The sequence below is a fragment of the Colobus angolensis genome, unplaced genomic scaffold, assembly GCF_000951035.1.
Source record: "Colobus angolensis palliatus isolate OR3802 unplaced genomic scaffold, Cang.pa_1.0 Scaffold70, whole genome shotgun sequence".
Taxonomy (NCBI): Eukaryota; Metazoa; Chordata; class Mammalia; order Primates; family Cercopithecidae; genus Colobus; species Colobus angolensis.
This window is the reverse complement of record NW_012120710.1, coordinates 7,098,453-7,118,466: the sequence shown is the minus strand read 5'-3', so window position 1 is coordinate 7,118,466 and position 20,014 is coordinate 7,098,453. Positions and strand designations below refer to the sequence as shown.

Sequence of the window (20,014 nt, the reverse complement as noted above, 5' to 3'; positions counted from 1 at the left end):
CCGCCACCTGGCCTGGCTAGTTTTTTGTATTTTTTAGTAGAGAGGGGTTTCACTGTATTAGCCAGGATAGTCTCGATCTCCCGACCTCGTGATCCGCCCGTCTCGGCCTCCCAAAGTGCTGGGATTACAGGCTTGAGCCACTGCGCCCGGCCAATTAATCAATTATCTTAACTAAATCTTCTGGATAAACTTGCTGCAGTTTCTACATCAGCACTTGCTGCTTCGCCTTGTACTTTTGTTAGGGAGACAGCTTCTTTCCTTAAATCTCATGCAGCAACATCTGCTAGTTTCATGCTTGTTAATACAACATCCTTTCTTCTAACTTTCCTTGTACAGCTTGTTCACCTCTCTCAGTCTACAAAGAATTGGGTGTCACTCTGGATTAGGCTTGGCTTAATGAAGTGTTGTGGCTGGTTTCATTTTCAATCTGGACTACTAAAACTTTCTCTGTATCAGCAATAAGCCTGTTTTGCTTTCTAATTATTCATGTGTTCACTGGAGTAGAACTTTTTATTTTCTTCAAGAACGTTTCCTTTGCATTCACAACTTGGCAATTTGGTGCAAAAGGTCTAGCTTCTGGCCTCAGTTTTTAACATGCCTTCCTCTGTATCTTCAGCAGAGAAAGCTTAATCATTTCTAGCTTTTGATTAAAAGTGAGAGATATACAATTCTTCTTTCACTTGAAAACTTAGAGGCCACTGTAGGGTTATTAATTTACCTGATTTCAATATTGATATGTCTTAGGGAATAGGGAGGCTGGTCGGGGGGAGGGGGAAGAGTGGGGGAGAGAGAGAGGATGGGCCAGACTGTGGAGCTGTCAGAATGCATATAACATTTTTGCTTAAGTTTGCCCTCTTATATGGGCACTGTTTGTGGTACCCCAAAACAATTACAATAGTAACATCAAAAATCGCTGATCACATCACTGTAACAGATATAATAATGCAACGTTTGAAATATTAATTGTAACAGAGACATGAAATGAGGGCGTGCTGTTGGATAAATGGAGTCAACAGACTTATTTAATGCAGGGTTGACACAAGCCTTCAGTTGGTAAAAAATATACTCCCCGGGAAATGCAATGAGACAATGTATGCCTGTACTTTCCAGTTCCCCCATCATTAATAGATTGCATTAATATGGTACATTTCTTACAATTCATAAATATTAATACACTATTATTAAAGTCCACAGTTTACATTAAGGTTCACTCTCTGTGCTATAAAGTTCTATGGGTTTTAACAAAAGTATAATTTCTTGTCTCCACCATTACAAGTATCATACAGAATAGTTTCATGGCCCTAAAAAATAACCTGACCTTCACCTATTCATCCCTTCCTTCCTCTATCCCCAAATCCCTGGCAACCACGGATCTAAATATTTATGGTCCACATAGTCTTGCCTTTTCCAGAATGTCACATACAGCCAACTCTTGAACAGCTGGGTTTGAACTGTATGGGTCCACTTATATGTATGTTTTCTTCCTCTCTGCCATCCCTGAAACAGCAAGACCAATCCTTCCTTTTGTTCCTCAGCTTACTCAACATAAAGATGACAAGGATGAAGACCTTTATGATAATCCACTTTACTTAATGTACAGCAAAAACATTTTCTCTTCCCTCTGATTTTAATGCTTTCTTTTTTCTACCTTATTTTACTATAAGAATAGAGTATATAATACAACATGCAAAATGTATTACTTGACTGCTTATGTTATTCGTAAGGTTTCTGGTAAACATAGTCTATTAGCGGTTAAGTTTTGGGGGAGCCAAAAGTTAAAAGTAGATTTTCAACTGTCTGGGGCATTGGTGTCCCTAAACCTTAAGTTATTCAAGGGTCAACTATAGTTGGCATAATACATCATGTAGCTTTTTCAGACTGGTTTATTTTACTTAGCAATATGCCTTTATGCTTCCTTTATGTCCTTTCATGGTTTGATAACCCTTTTCTTTTCATTGCTAAATAACATTCCATTGTATGGATGTAGTACAGTTTATCTATCCATTCAATTCCTGAAGGACATCTTGGTTGCTTCCAAATCTCGGCAATTACGAACAAAGGTGTTGTAATATTAATGTGCAGGTTTTTGTGTGAATATGTCTTAAACTGATTTGGTAAATACCAAAGAGTGTGATTGTTGAGTCCTAAGACTATGTTTAGCTTTGTGAGAAACTACTAAACTGTTTTCTAAAGTAGTTGTACCATTTTGCATTCCTATCAGCAACAAATGTGTTTTTGTTGTTTCACATCTTCACCACCATTTGGTGTTGTCAATGTTTTCTTTAGTTTTCCTCATTCTAAAAGGTATGTAGTGATATCTCATTGTTTTAATTTGCAGTTCCCTAGTGACATATAATGTTGAGCATCTTTTCATATGGTCATTTTCCATGTGTGTATCTTTTTGGTGAGATGTCTGTTCAGATTATTTGCCTATCTTTAAATGGGGTTATTGTTTTCTTATTTTTCAGTTTTAAGAGTTCTAAATATATTTTCGATACAAGTCCCTTTTCAAACATGTGTTTTGCAAATATTTTCTTCCAGTATGTGAAATGGCTTTTCATTCTCTCAACAGAATCTTTTGCAGGACACAAGTTTTCAACTTTAATGAAGTCTCATCTATCAATTTTTTTTCTATGGATCACACTTTTGGTATTGTATCTAAGAATCAATTGTTTCATTCACAAACCTAACATGCTATTTGCACTGGTTATTAATTAAATACTATATAAAACTACCAAAATATGTGTGAAAACAGTTATTTTTCTGAAAATTAAAGTATTTGGCAAAACTCAATGAAAGGAAGTCAATAAAAATACAGCTGCTAAATATGGATAATACAATTCTAAAAGATAGAAAAGTAATTTTAAAAACCCAGAAATATCCTGCAATCTATTTTAAAGAAATCAAAATGCAAATCCTACATGATATATTGTAGGTGTGATGTATGCAAGGAAGATGATGAAAAACTTTAATCAGCATACTCATATTCAAAGTAGTAGTTCTGGCCCTATTCCAAAGATGAGTACATAAATATACACCTTTATTTTATTACATTTAACTTTAAAATGCTTAAGGTGCACATTTTAGATGCTTTTAAAGAATTCCTGATTTAACCAGACCTAATCTCTCCAGATTAGAGAGATTGATGAACCACGTGGCTCCTCATCTTATGAGGAGGAACCACTCTATCTGCCTCTTAGGTAGCACCATAAATATCTGTTAAATTATTGTCTGCCATTAGGACCATCGGAAGGCTTTGAAGTAAAAAGCATGTCAAAAGCCCTCACTACAACTAGCAGGCCTTCTTTCCAGTGTGCATCTTAGTGAACCCTAGAGCCTTAATGGCCACTGATCACTTACAATGAGCCACTGAGACTTGTCTTAGCAATTAGGAAAACTTAGCAAATTCTACCTTTCCTTAAACCCCTATTTTCTTCAATTGCCTCCAAAAATGTACACCTCTCTGTTCATCTCCGCTTTCCCAGTTTTTCATTTTACAATAGATTGCATTTCCCCTCTCCCGTTTAATCTCCTTTCATACCCTTTCATGATGCCATTGCCAACTCTCAGATATTGGTTAATAAAACACGCTATAACCTCAATTATATCTTGAAATGCTCCTTTTCTTTAAAGAATCTGCTTTATCTTGCAATGTTCTCAAGTGAAAGTAATTCATGTTCTCAATCCCATGTACCTTAGAGTCAATATGTTGAATCTATGACCTTCCCAGCCCAGTGTAGTTTCGAGAGACCATAGTTCCTCTACTCTCATAAAATACTCCTGTTCCCTTGAGGCTTGGCTATATGGCTGTACCATCTCTTACTACTTCTCATTACAGATATGTAACAAATTCATAGTCACCATCCTTTGACCACAGAAAACATCACTGGCATCTTGCTCAAAGTCTTCTTTCTCTAAGCTCTGCTGTCATACTTAATCTTAATTTCAACAGCAACCTAATACCTAGACCACTCAGTTTTTTTGCCTCATCTTTGGTGATAATCCTCTCTTACTAAAACCTATTTTTGTGGCTCAAGTAATTTCAACACATTTTTTTCTATGGCTTCCTTGAATCTCTTAGTCCATCAACCAGATGCCTTACTCCCTACTTTTAGAAACCCCCTTCTGTTTTTATTTCCTTCCCTATCTAGCTTAGATTATAGAGATCTTCATTTCTTCCACTCTACAGGAGTGGAATATATACTCTGTTCTCTTGTCTCACTGTCTTTTCATAGCACCTTCCCAGAAAAGGCCCAACCCTGAGAAAAACTATGAGTTTTGTTTCTATATCTGCACCTACGCAGTTGAGTGCTGCTAGGGGAGAAAATAAATTACATACTCAAGTAGTTCGTGCTGTTGTAAAATCATGGTGAATACCCTTAATGGGGCCCTTATCCCCCGCTTTTTCTTTTTTGAGGCAGAGTCTCATTCTGTTACCCAGGCTGGAGTACAGCAGTGTGATCTCAGGTCACTGAAATCTCCACCTCCCGGGTTCAAGTGATTCTTGTTTCTCAGCCTCCCAGGTACCTGGGATCACAGGTGTTTACCACCACGCCCAGCTAATTTTTGTATTTTTAGTAGAGATGAGGTTTTGCCATGTTGGCCTGACTGGTCGTGAACTCCTGGCCTAAAGTGATCCACCCGCCTCGGCCTCCCAAAGTGCTGGCATTATAGGTGCGAGCCATCAAGCCCAGCTGGGGTCCATATCACTTTGAAAATCTTCCTAATTATAATAGTTAACTAGCTCTCCTAGTCTCCAAAAGACTATTTCTAAACTTTCCCATTAATTGTCAATTGTGTCTTCCCTATTCACTCAGTATATAATTCTGCCTTCAACTCAACTCCCTATCACCAAATCTGCAAAAGGACATGCATAATAATCTATAGCTTCAGAAAAATAGAAGAAATGTAGCAATGCAGTGTTTGAAGAGATATAGGTGAGATTTTCTAAATGAGGAAAGATGCCAACCTAGATTGCAAAAGCCTAACAAATATGAAACAGGACAAAGAGAAATTGATAGTCAACATGCTAAAGTGAAAGAAAAAGAGTATAAATAAGAGTTCCCATCTCTCCCTCCAACTGCACTCCCTATACCCTAACAATTTAGTGAGTACAAAAGGAATATCTTCAAATTTCTTCATACTATACCTCCATCACTGTTCCCCTCCTCTGAAATAATGTCCAGTAGTCTCTCAAAAGCATTTTCAAAAGCAACAATTTTCTGGATTGCACCATTGCTTCTTGTTAGTGCCTGCAGTAGTAAGACGCCCTATACAGAAGAAAGAGAATGTTTAGTGTAGTACAACATTTATGAGACATTTTAAAATTACTACAAAAATCACAGAATTTTAGAACTGGCAGGCATTTTGCAAGTCCAACTCCTTTATACATAAGGAAAACAAGAACAGAATAGTTAAGCAATTTGTCTACCTAAGGTTATAAATCTCAAAGAGACAGAGACTAGACTAGAATCCTCATCTAACAATTCCTAGGTCAGTTATCTTTCAACTTTATGATATAAATATGCTAGAATTCCTTTGTATTCATTAACCGCTACATAGCTTTCATTGCAGCTTAAGAGTTGAGCATGAAAGTATCTGTCTCAGGAACGTCACTGCACATGCTTCACAATAGTAATAATGAAAAACTTGCAATTCGATAATATAAATCAACGAACAACACCAAATTCTAGTAGAGAAAGTTCAGAAATTCTTGTAAATATCTGGCCTCCAAATCCCCAAAACTTGATTCTAAGTCAAAAGAAAAAAGGAAGATGAAAATTGATGCTTTACGAATGCCATGTCCAACACAAGACAATTCACAGCAGGCTTTGCCTCTGGCTTCCAGTTTTTCTCAGCTCCTGGTAAGCTGGATATAGTTTACATATTTTATAATCTCTTTATCATTTTAGAAAAACTCACTATTACCCATTTTTGCTTATTTTGGTATTAAGCAATTTATGAGCCCCTAAGTGTTAAATAATAGCATGATGGTAAAACAGACAAGAAATATTTTACAAAAAAAAGCACAGATATTATTGTAGAGGAAGAAGAATAGCAAATAGGTAATAAAAAGGTCCCACAGAGGCAAACCAGCTATTGGCTATCAGTACTAAGTAGGTAAGTATTCATACAAGACAAAAAATGCCCATGACTTTATTGGGCTTATTCCACTCATTTTCTTGTCAACTTTCAACATTAATATGGGAGAAAAAGGTGAAAACAGTTATTTTTGGATGTCAAATTCTCCCACTTAATGCTGCCAATTTCAGTTTAACTACTAACAAAGAGAAGAAGAAATACAGTGGAGAAAACATTTAGGCTCTGAGTTAGATAAAGTGAGTTTAAAAACTAGTTGCCCAAACACTGCCTGTTCCCCAAAAACTAATGAAAAAAAAAAAAAACCTGCTTGCCCTACTGACTAGTTGTGCCAACTTTAAGAAAATTACACGAATTTATAGTATACTCATGTAATATCTTTGTCACAGGTTTTTATAAAGACTAAAGGAGATAAAATAAGTTCTACAGAACCCACTAGCTTTCAAGGTCTTAGTATATTTTAGTTTCTTTTCTCTTTATCCTCTTCAATAGGCTTATTAAAATAAAAATACATGGTTACAAAACATGTAAAAACCAATAATCTAAACATTACAACAAAAACAGAACTTAATCTGCGATCATAAAATTAATAAAAACCAATATAAATAGACGCTTATTTCTCTGTCTCAAATAAAAGTTGAGGAAAAATGGTTAGGAGCAGAATAAAAAGGTAAAGAGTTAAAGGAAAACAGGAGATTTCAGAATTAATTCAGTTATATTATTATTTTTTTGAGACAGAGTTTCTTTCTTGTTGCCTAGGCTGGAGTGCAATGGCACAGTCTCGACTCACTGCAACCTCTGTCTCCCAGGTTCAAGCGATTCTCCTGCCTCAGCCTCCCAAGTAGCTGGTATTACAGGTGCCTGCCACTTTGCCCAGTTAATTTTTTGTATGTTTAGTGAGATGGGATTTCACCATGTTGACCAGGCTGTTCTCAAACTCCTGACCTCAGGTGATCCACCCGTCTCGGCCTTCCAAAGTGCTGGGATTACAGGTGTGAGCCACCACGCCTGGCCTAATGCAGTTATTTTTAAAGAGCACTTTTATATCTGAAAATGAAAATAAGTGGTAACGAAATTAAAAGATGTGGGGAGATGTAATTTATGATTTGCATGATATCCTCTTATTTAAACTGTGGGACATGAAAAGAACAGAAGCTTTTAAAGATACACAATCAGATTTTAGTCAAGGAAAGATACCCCAAATTCCTAATAGATAGATAACTATTTAAATAAGACAATTCTTAAAACATGACATTTAAATACTAAAGATTAAAAAATGTCCTTCTCGTAAGTTACATACTATATATTAAGTTCACTACCTATAATACTGAATCGATATACATATTAAAAAATTTTAAGTACAACAAATTTTAAAAACTGTATCCATAGACTAGGAATTAAGAATGCTTCAGTTTTGTCTCTGCTTTGTCATTAGCCAGTTACAAGACTAAGAGCAATCCAAATGATATTTACTAAGACTTATGATGAAAAAGTCGTAGGGCTAATACCACAAATAAAAAGACGAGTAAGATATGGCTAACAAAGAACACTTAACTTCACTTGGTTCTGTGGGTCTTGGGCATTTCACTATAAATATGGAGACTTAATTAGCTTGATACGATCTCCTAGCTCCAGAATTTAATTTTTCTAATTGCTATTTTAAGTATTACAGAATTTTTATCAAGTTATAGGTAACAATAGAGAAAAATGCTTATGCAACAAAACATACAGCATCAATACAAAAATATTCAAACTTATATGCAAATATAAAATAAATCAGAATGGAAAATAAGTCCAGAGCAAATCATGCTCCATGATTAACAAGGCAAATCCTTAGAAATACATACTCAATCAAACAAGGGCGAGGATTCCAAATGTAATGCTTTGTTGGGTTTACACAGTTCAATGTCTGCAGGTATCACCTCTACTCTTTAGGAGGAAAAGGAAATTCTGGAGGTAGAGTTTGGTGTCAAATGCAATCTTTCAGCAGATAGTATAAGAAATCCTAAACTAATGAAAGAAATAAATTTGAACGGCAAAATGGTTTTCTAACCCAAAATACTGGATAGCCAGAAAGGAATGAAACAATGTGGCCTTGTATACAACTTTAAAAGGTCATTACTCCAGCCAGGCTCAGTGGCTCATGTCTGTAATCCCAGCATCTTGGGAGGCCGAGACGGGAGGGCTGCTTGAGCCCAGAAATTCAAGACAAACCTGGGCAACATAGAGAGACTCCCATCTCTAATTTTGAATTAAAAAAAAAATTTTTTTTTTTAAAAGTCATTACTCCAACTTTCTAACTCTAATTTCCTAAAACTCAACAACAAAGATATGCGAGAGAAAAAAAAGCCATATATTTTTGTGTTTCTTTTTCAAATTTAACTTACATCATTACGTATAACTTCCCTGGAATCCGCTAGTAAGTCCATCAATCTTGAAACACCTAGAACACACAACCATGTGAAAAATGCTGGCAGACCAAAAATACAAATAGTGACTCAAATTATTAACAATTTACTAACACACCATTTCAGTCCCTTTCTCTAGGAAATGATACTCATGTTTTAATCAAAATAATATAAAACAGGTAAGTTACTTACCCATAGGACTGACTAAAATAATTTGTTGCACCTGAGGCCCTAGTTGTTTTAAGAGAGAAGTAAGGAGCTTCACACCAGGCCAGCGGACATGGAAATCAAACTCCTGCAATAGGAGAATTTAAAATATTTAACATCTATAATTCACATTTTCAAGAAAAACATCTTTTCCACTAATAGTAACTTGTACCAGAAACTACAAGTAAAACATGCAAGTTTAGCATACTTTAAGTGATTACATAGTTCTTGAAACATGAATGTGGATCTCTTGCTATAATACAATAAACTTCACTACCTTTAAAGATATATACATGTTATTTCCTCAATAACAACCAAAAGGCAACAAAAGCAGCTTATTAAGATGACAAAAACATCAAGGTTCCCTATTTACCTCCAATAAAGATAACAGAAGAGTGACATTTTCTTGCTGCTTAATGAAAATTTCTGTAAATTGGCTTCCCAAATCTTCACTCTGTCTTGTGGAATTTTCTTCTGTAATATTCAAAAATAAAGAATCTCAATTTAATAGTAGGTTATTTTAAAATATCTTTTCATTGAAGAGTTAAGCGTAAATGATAATTTTCCTGGTAAACAATTCAACACTGGAACAGTGTGGCTCGCAGCAATATCACAATTATTATGTAAAGCTATATCCTTAAAATAATGTTCAAATTCATTTAAATACATTTTATTGGTTAAATATTTAAATATGATATCTAAAAAAAGGATATTTAAATATTCATATTTTCTCAAGGACATTTTTAAGTTACCCTTCTATTAGCACATAAGGAAACAACTTGGGATAGAAATAATCTATCTAGAATGTGGTAGTGGTTACACTTTTGTATACTTCTGCCCAAACTCAGACTACAATTTAGACTAAATTTTATTGTATATAAGTTGTATCTCAAAACCCTTTCCCCAAAATAATATTGAACATATAGTCCTTGCTGATTGTTAGTGTTACTGGGTTAAATAATTTAATTATGAAATTAAACCAATCTACTCCAGATTTCTCAGTATCTTTTGCATATATATAGCCTACAAAATTCTTTGGCAATAAAATCAGAATTTGACATCTAATTTCTTTATTGTTTAAAGGATTTTACATTTGTCTTTAGTGTTTAAATGTCTTTTAATTAAAGTATTTGTTGTTTCAATGTACTACGTCAAAAAAAAAAAAAAGTAAAGGATCACAAAAAATGAAAGCAAAAACTGACAAAGCAAATTACTTAAGATCTGCCTGTATTATAAACTCAAATTAGAGATGCAAGCATACTACTTCCCATTCTCTCACTCACACCAGACACAGCTAATTAATCACAGCACTGGCTGAGCATCAGAATCCTTTTCCATATAGTACTCCAGTAAGTGACTATAAGCCAATGGAGCTGGCAGTCAAGATCAAACCCATTATCTCTCAGAAATTTCTTTTCTAAATGTGAGGAAAAAAACCCAGCAGATGACAGGAAAAGCAACAATCCAAGATTGACAGTCATAATCCCATCTAATTGTTTATAGAGGAAAAAGAAGAGACCAAAAGTAGAAATGAAATGTTTTCCAATTGATTAATTACCTAAATAAGCTGGGTTTATCCTTCAGAAACTCCAAGAAATATTTCTCAAAGAATTCACTGCTTTTGAGCCTGAAAATCATATTATTTAAACAACAACAACAACAAAATAGTTTTAAAAGGATTACTCTGGTTGCTATGCTGAGAAAAGAATGTCACTGAGTAAGGAAAACAGGGAGACAAGTCAGGAAGCATTACCAAGATAAGAGTCACGTGAAGGTGGCTTAGACCTTAGACGTCATAATTTTTATTACAAGGGAATATGATTTGCTGACATGTTGCACAGAGGAGTGTGGAGAGTCAGGAAGAAAGAAAAGGAAGAGTGATTCCAAGCTTTTGGCCTAGAGAACTAGAAGGATAGGGTTACCATTTACTGAGACTGGAAACACCATGGGAGAAGCAAGCTGGAAGTATACAGAGAATCAGAACTTTAGTTTTGGACATATAAAGTTTGAGATATCTTATAAAAATCCAAGTGGATATACCAAGTAAGAAGCTGGATAAATACTAACATAGATATCAGTGGAGAAGTCTGTGTTGGATACACACATTAGAGTGGTAAACATATAAATGATATTTAAAGTCACAAGACTGGATGACAAAGTACAACTACAAAAACCTTATAGCTAACATCATACTTAATGGTGAAAGACTGAATGTTTTCCTCTTTAAGATCAGAAGGAGGCAAGAATGTCCAATCTCATCAATTCTAGTTAACACTGTACTGAAGATCCTAGTCAATGTCATAAGGCAGGAAAAAGAAAAGGCATATAGATTAGAAAAGAAGAAGTAAAACTGTCTTTATTTACAGATGACATGTTTGTCTATGAGGAAAGTATTACGGAATCTACAAAAGAGCTAATAGAACTAATAAGTAAGCTCAGCAAGTTGCAGGGTAAAAGGTCATACACACAATTAATTGTATTTTTATTAATAGACACTAGTAACAACAATTAGAAATTAAAATTCAAAAAACAGTTCCACTTACAATAGCATCAACAAAAACATTTGACAATAGGTGTGTGCTACTTATACTCTGAAAACTCCAAAACACTGCTGAGAGAAATTAAAGAACAGGCCAGGCACAGTGACTCCCACTTGTAATCCTAGAACTTTGGGAGGCTGAGGCAGAATTGCTTAAGCTCAGGAATTCAAGACCAGCCGGGGCAACATAGTGAGAACTTGTCTCTATAAAAAATAAAAATTTAGGCTGGCATGGTGGCACATGCCTGTAGTACCAGCTTCTGGGGAGGCTGAGGTGGGAGGATCCCTTGAGCTCAGGAGTTTGAGGCTGCAGTGAGCTATGATTGTACCACTGCACTCTAGCCTGGTTGACAAAGTAAGACCCTGTCCCAAAAAAGGAGAAAAAAAAAATAAAGAAGACCTGCAAAAATAGAGATATACTGTGTTCTTGTATTAGAAGGGTGCAATATTTTTTTATCAGTTTTTCACAAATTGATCTACAGTCAACAGAATCCCAATCAAATTCTCAGTTGGCCTTTTCTGTACAAATTCACAAGCTGATTCTAAAACTGGTATGCAAATGCAAAAAACCTAACAGTAAAAACAATTCTGAACAACAAAGTTGGAGGACTTAATACTACATAATTTCAAGATTTATTATACAGCTACAGTAATCAAGATGATGCCCCGTACAGATCAATAGACGAGAACAGAAAGTCCAGAAATAAATCCATTAACTCAAAATGGATGATGGACCTAAGTGTGAAACTCGAAATTAACTACAGACCTAATTGTAAGTGTTATAAAACTTATTTTTTTATTTTTGAGATGGAGTCTCGCTCTGTCGCCCAGGCTGGAGTGCAGTGGCGCGATCTTGGCTCACTGCAAGCTCCTTCTCCCAGGTTCTGGCCATTCTCCTGCCTCAGCCTCCTGCGTAGCTGGGACTATAGGCACCCGCCACCACGCCCGGCTAATTTTTGGTATTTTTAGTAGAGATGGGGTTTCACCATGTTAGCCAGGATGGTCTCAATCTCCTGACCTTGCGATCTGCCCGCCTCGGCCTCCCAAAATGCTGGGATTACAGGCGTGAGCCACTGTGCCTGGCCAAGAGTCATAAAACTTTTAAAAGAAAACATAGGAGAAAATCTTAGTGACCTTAGATTTGGCAAGGATTTCATAAATAAGATACAAAAAGTCTGAATTATAAGAGGAAAAATTGACAAAATGGACCCAATGAAAATGTTATTTTTGCTATTCCAAAGAAAGAAATGTCACAAAGAAAAAAAATTTGTGAAATATATGTCACAAAGGACTTGAAAACAGAATACATAAAGAACGATTATAACTCAAGTGTAAGACAACCCAGTAAAAAACAGGCAACAGATCTAAATAAAACATTTCACCAAAGAAGAAAGATATATGGATGACAAAAAAAAAAAAAAAAATTCACATACGTTGTTTGAGATCCACATTCATTAAGAAATTACAAATTAAAACTACAATGAGAGGCCACTACACATGTATTAGAACAGTTAAAATTTTAAAAAGTTAATCATGCCAAACGTTGGAGAGTATATGGAAGAATTGAGACACAAACACTATGGGAGGAAATGTAAAATGGTACAAATACTTTGAAAAATGTTTTAGCAGCTTTATATAGTCAAACATAAACCGACTATATCACTTAGCCATTCTCTTCTGAAGAGCAAGAAAAACATATTCACACATGAATAGTTAAGCCAATGTTTATAGCATTCATAAACAGAACATAAAAAGATTAAATTACAAAAGAAAATATTTGGTAAAAATAGACCCAATCAAAATTTGATAACCAAAAACTGGAAACAATCCATATGCTAATAAGGATGATACAACAGAATTCTACTCAGCAATAAAAAAAGAATGAATTACTGATATACAACATGGAATAAATTCAAAATAATTATGCTGAGTGAAAGAAACCAGATGTCCCCCCACAACCAAAAAGAGAATATACTGTATCATCTCACTTACATAAAATCCTCGAAAAATACCTGTACAGACTAATCAGCAGTGACAGAAAGCAGACTGTGACTGAAAGGGGGCCGAAAGGAGAAGCTGTGGATTACAAACAACTTTTGGATGGGTTCACTATTTTGGTGGTGGTGGTGGTGGTGATGTTGATGGTTCCAAGAGTTTATACATACATCAAAAGTAATCAAATTATTTACATATGTTTGTTATTGTACATTAATTAGATGTCAATAAAGCTGTATGTGTGTTGGGGGTATCTAAGTAAAGATATTGAGTGAATATTTGAATATACAATGATGAACTTCAGTGGAGAGGTCTGGGTTGGACATACACACTTGAGTGGCAAGCATATAAATTACATTTGAAGTTACAAGCCTAGATGAAATCAACAAGGGAGGGAAGAGGGAAGGAAAGAAATCTGTGCCTTGTGGCATTCCAATGTGAAGAGGTTGGGGAGACGAGGAGGAAAACTGCGAAGGAGACAAAGAGTAACCAATGAAAAAGGAAGAAAGTCAGGAGACTTTGGAGACTGACAAACAAATGAAGAAAGTATTCAATGAGAAAGAAGTGACTGACTGTCAAATACTAATGATAGGTAGAATCCCCTCTGAACTTAACTTCAAGAAATGGAAGTACATTACTAACACAGGTAGAGGTGATTTCCATTCATTTACAAAATGACTAGGGCTGAGTAGTTAAATACTTTCCCCGAGTAGCAGTACGGTATAATGGAAGAAGCTCACAAAGGTTTTTAAGTAAGACCAGTTAAACTCACATTCAACCACTTAATAGCCGTTACTTTGGGCAAGTAGCCTAACTCCGTCAAGTCTCGGTTTCCTTATTTGTAAAATGGAGATAACGTCTTCACATGGGGTTTTCTGTGAGGATTTAAAATAAGTAAAACATCTAGCATAGGGCTTGGTAAATAATGTGCTCAATAAATGGAAGCATCGTCATCATCACCATCGACAAAATCATCATCCCCAAGACAGGATTTCTCAACCTTGGCACTACTGACATTTCTGGCCAGGTAAGCCTTTGTTGTACGACCTCCCCATGCAGTTTAAGATGTTTAGCACTGTCTCTGGCCTTACCCACTAGATGCAGTAGCACTCTCTTACTTCCTCTTAGTGTGACAATGAAAAATGTCTCCAGACATTGCCAAATATACTAGGAGTGGAGTGGGGTAAAGGAGAGTAAATTGCCCTCACTTGAGAACAATGGTCCTAAGATTTACAACATAAGCTATATATGTATTACTAAATTTTCAAGTGAAACAGAACCTAACAGTCTTCCTTTGATGATTCAGAATTTTGGATTCTTACAAGGTTACCATTAATAAGTATTATCACCAAGATGCAAAAGATAAAAGAAAAAGATATCCTGTATTTCCAGAAAGTTGTCTGTGAATAAGTCTTGATATTTTACCTTATAGTTTTCTGTTTCTCATAAAAGTTATATGCAACCTATCAAAAAAAGTAACTGAGTTTATGATTGGACTCTAAATAAAAGTAAACTGACTGTATTTTAATTACAGTTTTATTTTTCAGGTTAGTGGTGGCTTCAGAAGAATTACATTGGGAAGCAGTCACTATTTCCACTTCAGGAAAATAGGTAGAGAGGATAAAAGGATAAAAACGCAACAAAACAAAACCACCAAAAGTACACTTGAAAGCTATCATGTTACTACATAATCACAGATATATTGAGGGTATTAAGTTAAGGTAGCAGAGGGTTGATGCTACAAAGGCCTGATAACAATCATGAGGAAGCCTAATACTCAAACATAACTAGAGTGGATTTAAGGGACATTCTCTGCTACAGATCTCCTTAAAGGATTTCCTGTTGTTCCTTTGTGAGCTGATAAAATTGTGTCCTAATTACTTACACATGCTTGAAGGTAAAATCTTGCTTGGTAAATTATGATTTTCAACGCTCAAAGGTGAACTTATGAATGGAGTTGAAAAACAAACAAACAAACAAACAAACAAACTGGTACCAGAGAAGTAAGTAGCAAGAACTGCACAACCTTCCCATTTTATTTTATTTAATTAATTTATTTATTTTGAGACGGAGTCTTGCTCTCTCTCCCTGTCTGGAGTGCAGGGACGTGATCTCAGCTCACTGCAAGCTCCGCCTCCTGAGTTCACACCATTCTCCTGCCTCGGCCTCCCAAGTAGCTGGGACTATAGGTGCTTGCCACCATGCCCGTCTAATTTTTTGTATTTTTTTTTAGTAGAGATGGGGTTTCACTGTGTTAGTCAGGATGGTCTCGATCTCCTGACCTCATGATCCACCCGCCTCGGCCTCCCAAAGTGCTGGGATTACAGGCATGAACCACCGCGCCCGGCCACCACCCTTCCCATTTTATTTACAAGTTGACAGAATGATGGAAAATGAGACTGTGAAAAAATTGGAAAAGATATGGGAACTTGGGAGCTGACAGAATCTTTTGAAAACTTTCATCTTTAGAATCGGCTATGAACAGAAGTCCTGATTGCTACAGTATGGCAAATGCTACGTACCCAATAAGATGTCACAAGAGCTAGTGGGCTAATGAGCCTACCTTGTTTTTTAAGCCACCCCAGAACCCTAACAAATCGTGGCGATGTTAGCCAAATTCTAGTGAAACTGTATAGACAAAAAAGCAGATAAAGAAAGTATACAAAAAGGGCCCATGGGGAATGCATGTCAAATGCATTGCTCTCCAAATACATCAGAAATCTATGTTCAAAGGACAAGTAATACTCTCTCTCAGAATTGTCTCCCTCTACAAATTAAAATCACAGCAATATTAACTTAGTCATGGGTGCTTTGTAGGGCTATTTTCCGTTTGCATATAGTCATATTTGTTGAATGGGATATATAGCTTAAAAAATCATTATGTTTGAAAATAATTTATAGTATAAGTATTTTTATCTCAGTGGTGTGAAGATAGTAGAGAATGAAAACTTGACTATAAACAAAAGACAGTAACGGGAGTGAGTGAAGCAGGCTAACATTAGAGGATGGGGAGTATATGCCCTATCTAAGGAAAACAGCAGTTACTCAATTCCAGCTGCCTGTTGCCATGTAGGAATGCAGATCCAGGTATTGTCAATCTTCAGGTTTTTAAAAAATGAAGTCTAAAATACAAACATTGACACAAAGCTCCCGATTTATAATACTGGCAACTTAGTCACATTACTTCAAATACTATATAGGTCAAACAGCCTTGCTTACAAGACAGACAATGCCCTTGGGTCAAAAGTTTGTGACCTCGTGAGAAAAGCTAAAAATTATAGTTATTGACATTTGGAAAAACATTAAAAATTATAAACAAATCTAAAAAGGAAGAAAAAAAACCACATATAGACTTGATGGATTCTTCCCCTAAAATGTATTTTAAAATGCTGAAATATTTTTATGTATGTAAACACAAGCAACTAACCAAGCCTTGGTTAGTATACTTCAAAACAAAGGATAGTGTGGCACGTTAATAAGTATGTGGCAGAAGTAAGCCCCTGTGAACAAATATATTTGGATTAAAGTTGAACAGGTTTCTTCACTGCAGGCTTCTCAGCACTTACTAGACCAGTGTAAACTTTATGAAGCTTCAGAGGGGAACGCAGCATTTATGTTTATTTAACTATGAACCCGTTTTAATACAGACTCTCTAGAACTTCTGTGCTATGCTTCAAGGAAGTCAGGTCTAATACCAGAAAAAGTTTAATTCAGTGTTTGCACTGGGCACAAGCAAATAACTCAGCAAGAAGCAGAGTTAATATTTTTCATTTATTCTGTAGCTATATTGTATAATATGCTGTAGCTTATTGGTATAGAAATAAAATTTACATTTTGAATTGAACTAGTAAAATATGGTCCTATTCCAAGGATCAATTGTTCCTTCTGGTTTAACACTGTCAGTTTTAAAAAGCGTGAGACATACGCCATTTCTTTTAAGTTAGTCATAAGACAGCACTTCTGCACTTTAACGAAGTATCCCCAAATTAGCTAAGCAATTAAGGTAATACACAAAGCTTTCAGTGTAGCAGTAAATTAAGCTACAACTACTATAAACTACTACACTAGTATCTAAAAGTTATGAACAAAAACTAGAACCATGAGAAATTGTACCTATTATACATGTAAGCAAAGGCATGAAACAAGTAAACCCATCTTCCTTCATCAGTAATCATTAGATTACAATCTTTAGAGCTAAGTTTTTTATAGCCTACAGTTTATATACTATATTGTGTATTTATAACCTGTAAAAGTAAATGACCATTTACTGTAAGGTAAATGAAAAAAATAAGATAAAAATGAAATGGCCCTTTGTTACCATAGTAAAAATAAATTTAAGATAGGTATGTAAAATAAAAAAATGCCCATTCGAAGTACTTATACAGATGCTCCTCAACTTGGGGTTATGTCCTGATAAGCCCATCATAAACTGAAAATATCATAGGTTGAAAATGTATTTAATGTTTAACCTACTCTAAATGTGCCCAGAACACTTACATTACCCTACAGCTGGGCAAAACATAACAGAAATCCTATTTTATAATCAAGTATTGACTATCTCATGTAATTTGCTGACTACTGTACTGAAGGTGAAAAAACAGAATGGTTGTATGGGTACTCGAAGTATAGATTCTACTGAATGCATATTGCTTTCACACCATCGTAAGTCAAAAAATCATTAAGTTGAACCATCATCTGTATAGCTCTGGATAGTTTTCAGGCCTGTTCATATGACTGGCATTTAAGCACACATGCATAGATACATTTACTCTTAAAACGTATTTCTAGTAGTACTTTTTCCAGAGGTGTAAACAATGTTTAAAAATATTTCTGGATCTTCTCTTTGGAATTCTACTTTATACTAAGTTCACAACCTATATTATGAAAAAAGGAAATTGCTTTATAAAAGGAGATATCCTAATAAAAACAGTCCTAACTCAGAGCGAAGAAAGAGCAAATAATCTTCGTTTATACTGGTAGTTAATTAAACAGGTACACGTATACTTTTTTCTATTTTTTGAGAAGCAGTCGCCCAGGCTGGAGTGCAGCAGCGTGATCTTGGCTCACTGCAAGCTTCGCCTCCCAGGTTCACGCCATTCTTCTGCTTCAGCCTCCTGAGTAGCTGGGACTGCAGGCGCCCACCACCACGCCTGGCTAATTTTTTGTATTTTCAGTAGAGACAGGGTTTCACTGTGTTAGCCAGGATGGTCTTGATCTCCTGACCTTGTGATCCGCCTGCCTCGGGCTCCCAAAGTGCAGGGTGAGTCACTGTGCCTGGCCAGGTACACGTATACTTTTTAACATTTATCTGAATATTCTATAAACTAGTTATGTGAATTATATGATTTAATAAAGAACCCATTTAGAAAAATAAAGAAAAACTGGCCATAATTTATTGAATTAAAATACTAAGAAATACTTAAAAAAAAAAGGAAAAAATGTATTAAAAAATATTGTTCTGGCTGGGCACGGTGGTGGCTCACACCTGTAATCCCAACACTTTGGGAGGCCAAGGAGGGAGGATCACGAGGTCTGGAGATTGAGACCAACCTGGCCAACAGGGTGAAACTCTGTCTCTACTAAAAGTACAAAAATTAGCTGGGTGTGGTGGCGCATGCCTATAATCCCGGCTACTTGGGAGGCTGAGGCACAAGAATTGCTTGAACTCAGGAGGCGGAGGCTGCAGTGAGCTGAGACTGCGCCACTGCAGTCTAGCCGGCAACAGAGGGAGACTCTGTCTCAAAAAGAAAAAAAAAAGTAAAATTGTTCTTCTACTTACTTAATGATACCATATGTTACATCATCTCTGGGCTTCCATTTTCTCATCTTTAGAGAGTAGAAAAATACCACCTACCTTACTGGCTGCTATGAGGACTACATAAGATAAACATGAAAGCACTCGATAAGTTTTAAAGCTCTCTATAAATATGATATCACAAAAATAGAAACAACTACTGATCTTTACCACCCAACAAGGAAACAGCTTGACACGAGTCAAGGCACAATGCTCTGGTATCACCTGAGGTCAAACAAAGGATTCAAATGTCACAAAAGGTAATGCTTCATACTTTAATAAGTTAGTTTATTTGTTAGTATTTTTATTATATATAGGTAACTTTGTTATATACCTTTTAAACACTGCTTTAGGTAAGAATATTTCCTTCATCTTTTAAAAAAAGTTAAGCACCTCAAGAAAATTGGTAAAACAAAACAAACCAAAAAAACTTGGTTACTTTAGTTATGAAGAAAACAAATATCAATGTTAAAAGTAAATGAAACTTGAAAGAGATTAGAGAGAAGAAAATAAAAAATTAGTGAGTTCTATGAGTTAATGTAAGAAATGTCAGTAAGTAAAACATCAGTTTTAAAGGGACAATATCAATATACATTCTCTGAACTAGAATACCTTCCAGTTCTTACTGAATATAGGTAATATGGGTATACATATTCAAATATTACTTCTAAAGATTTTTATTTTTATTTTTTTTAGAGGCAGGGTTTCCCTATGTTGTCCAGCCTTGCGTGCAGTGGGTATTCACAGGTGCAATCATTGCTCACTGCAGCCTCGAACTCCTGGGCTCAAGTGATTCTCCCACTTTAGTCTCCCGAGTAGTTGGGACTACAGGCATGCACCACTGCTCTTGGCAAGTATTTTTAAATGAACTGTCTAAAAACTTTTTTTCCAGGAAGTACACACAAAGTAATTTTGGATAAATTGTCCTACCAGAGAAAAAGCTTTAATTTTTATTTATTCATTTTTTTTTTT

At 35.5% G+C, this 20,014-nt stretch overlaps 1 protein-coding gene across 4 annotated transcripts in view; it reads right to left on the bottom strand.

Moving 5' to 3' along the window:
- USO1 (USO1 vesicle transport factor) overlaps positions 1-20,014 on the bottom strand; it is a 96,592-nt gene that overhangs the window by 33,630 nt on the left and 42,948 nt on the right. For 2 of the 4 annotated variants that reach the window (XM_011927198.1, XM_011927199.1), the window contains exons 5-8: positions 9,088-9,188; positions 8,700-8,802; positions 8,487-8,542; positions 5,150-5,270 (exon numbers count right to left, since the gene is read on the bottom strand). In XM_011927198.1, the coding sequence (XP_011782588.1) occupies positions 5,150-5,270; positions 8,487-8,542; positions 8,700-8,802; positions 9,088-9,188 (381 nt within the window). Of the gene's footprint in view, positions 1-5,149; positions 5,271-8,486; positions 8,543-8,699; positions 8,803-9,087; positions 9,213-9,292; positions 9,299-20,014 lie in introns of all 4 variants that reach the window. The other 2 variants (XM_011927197.1, XM_011927196.1) reach the window with 2 other exon arrangements.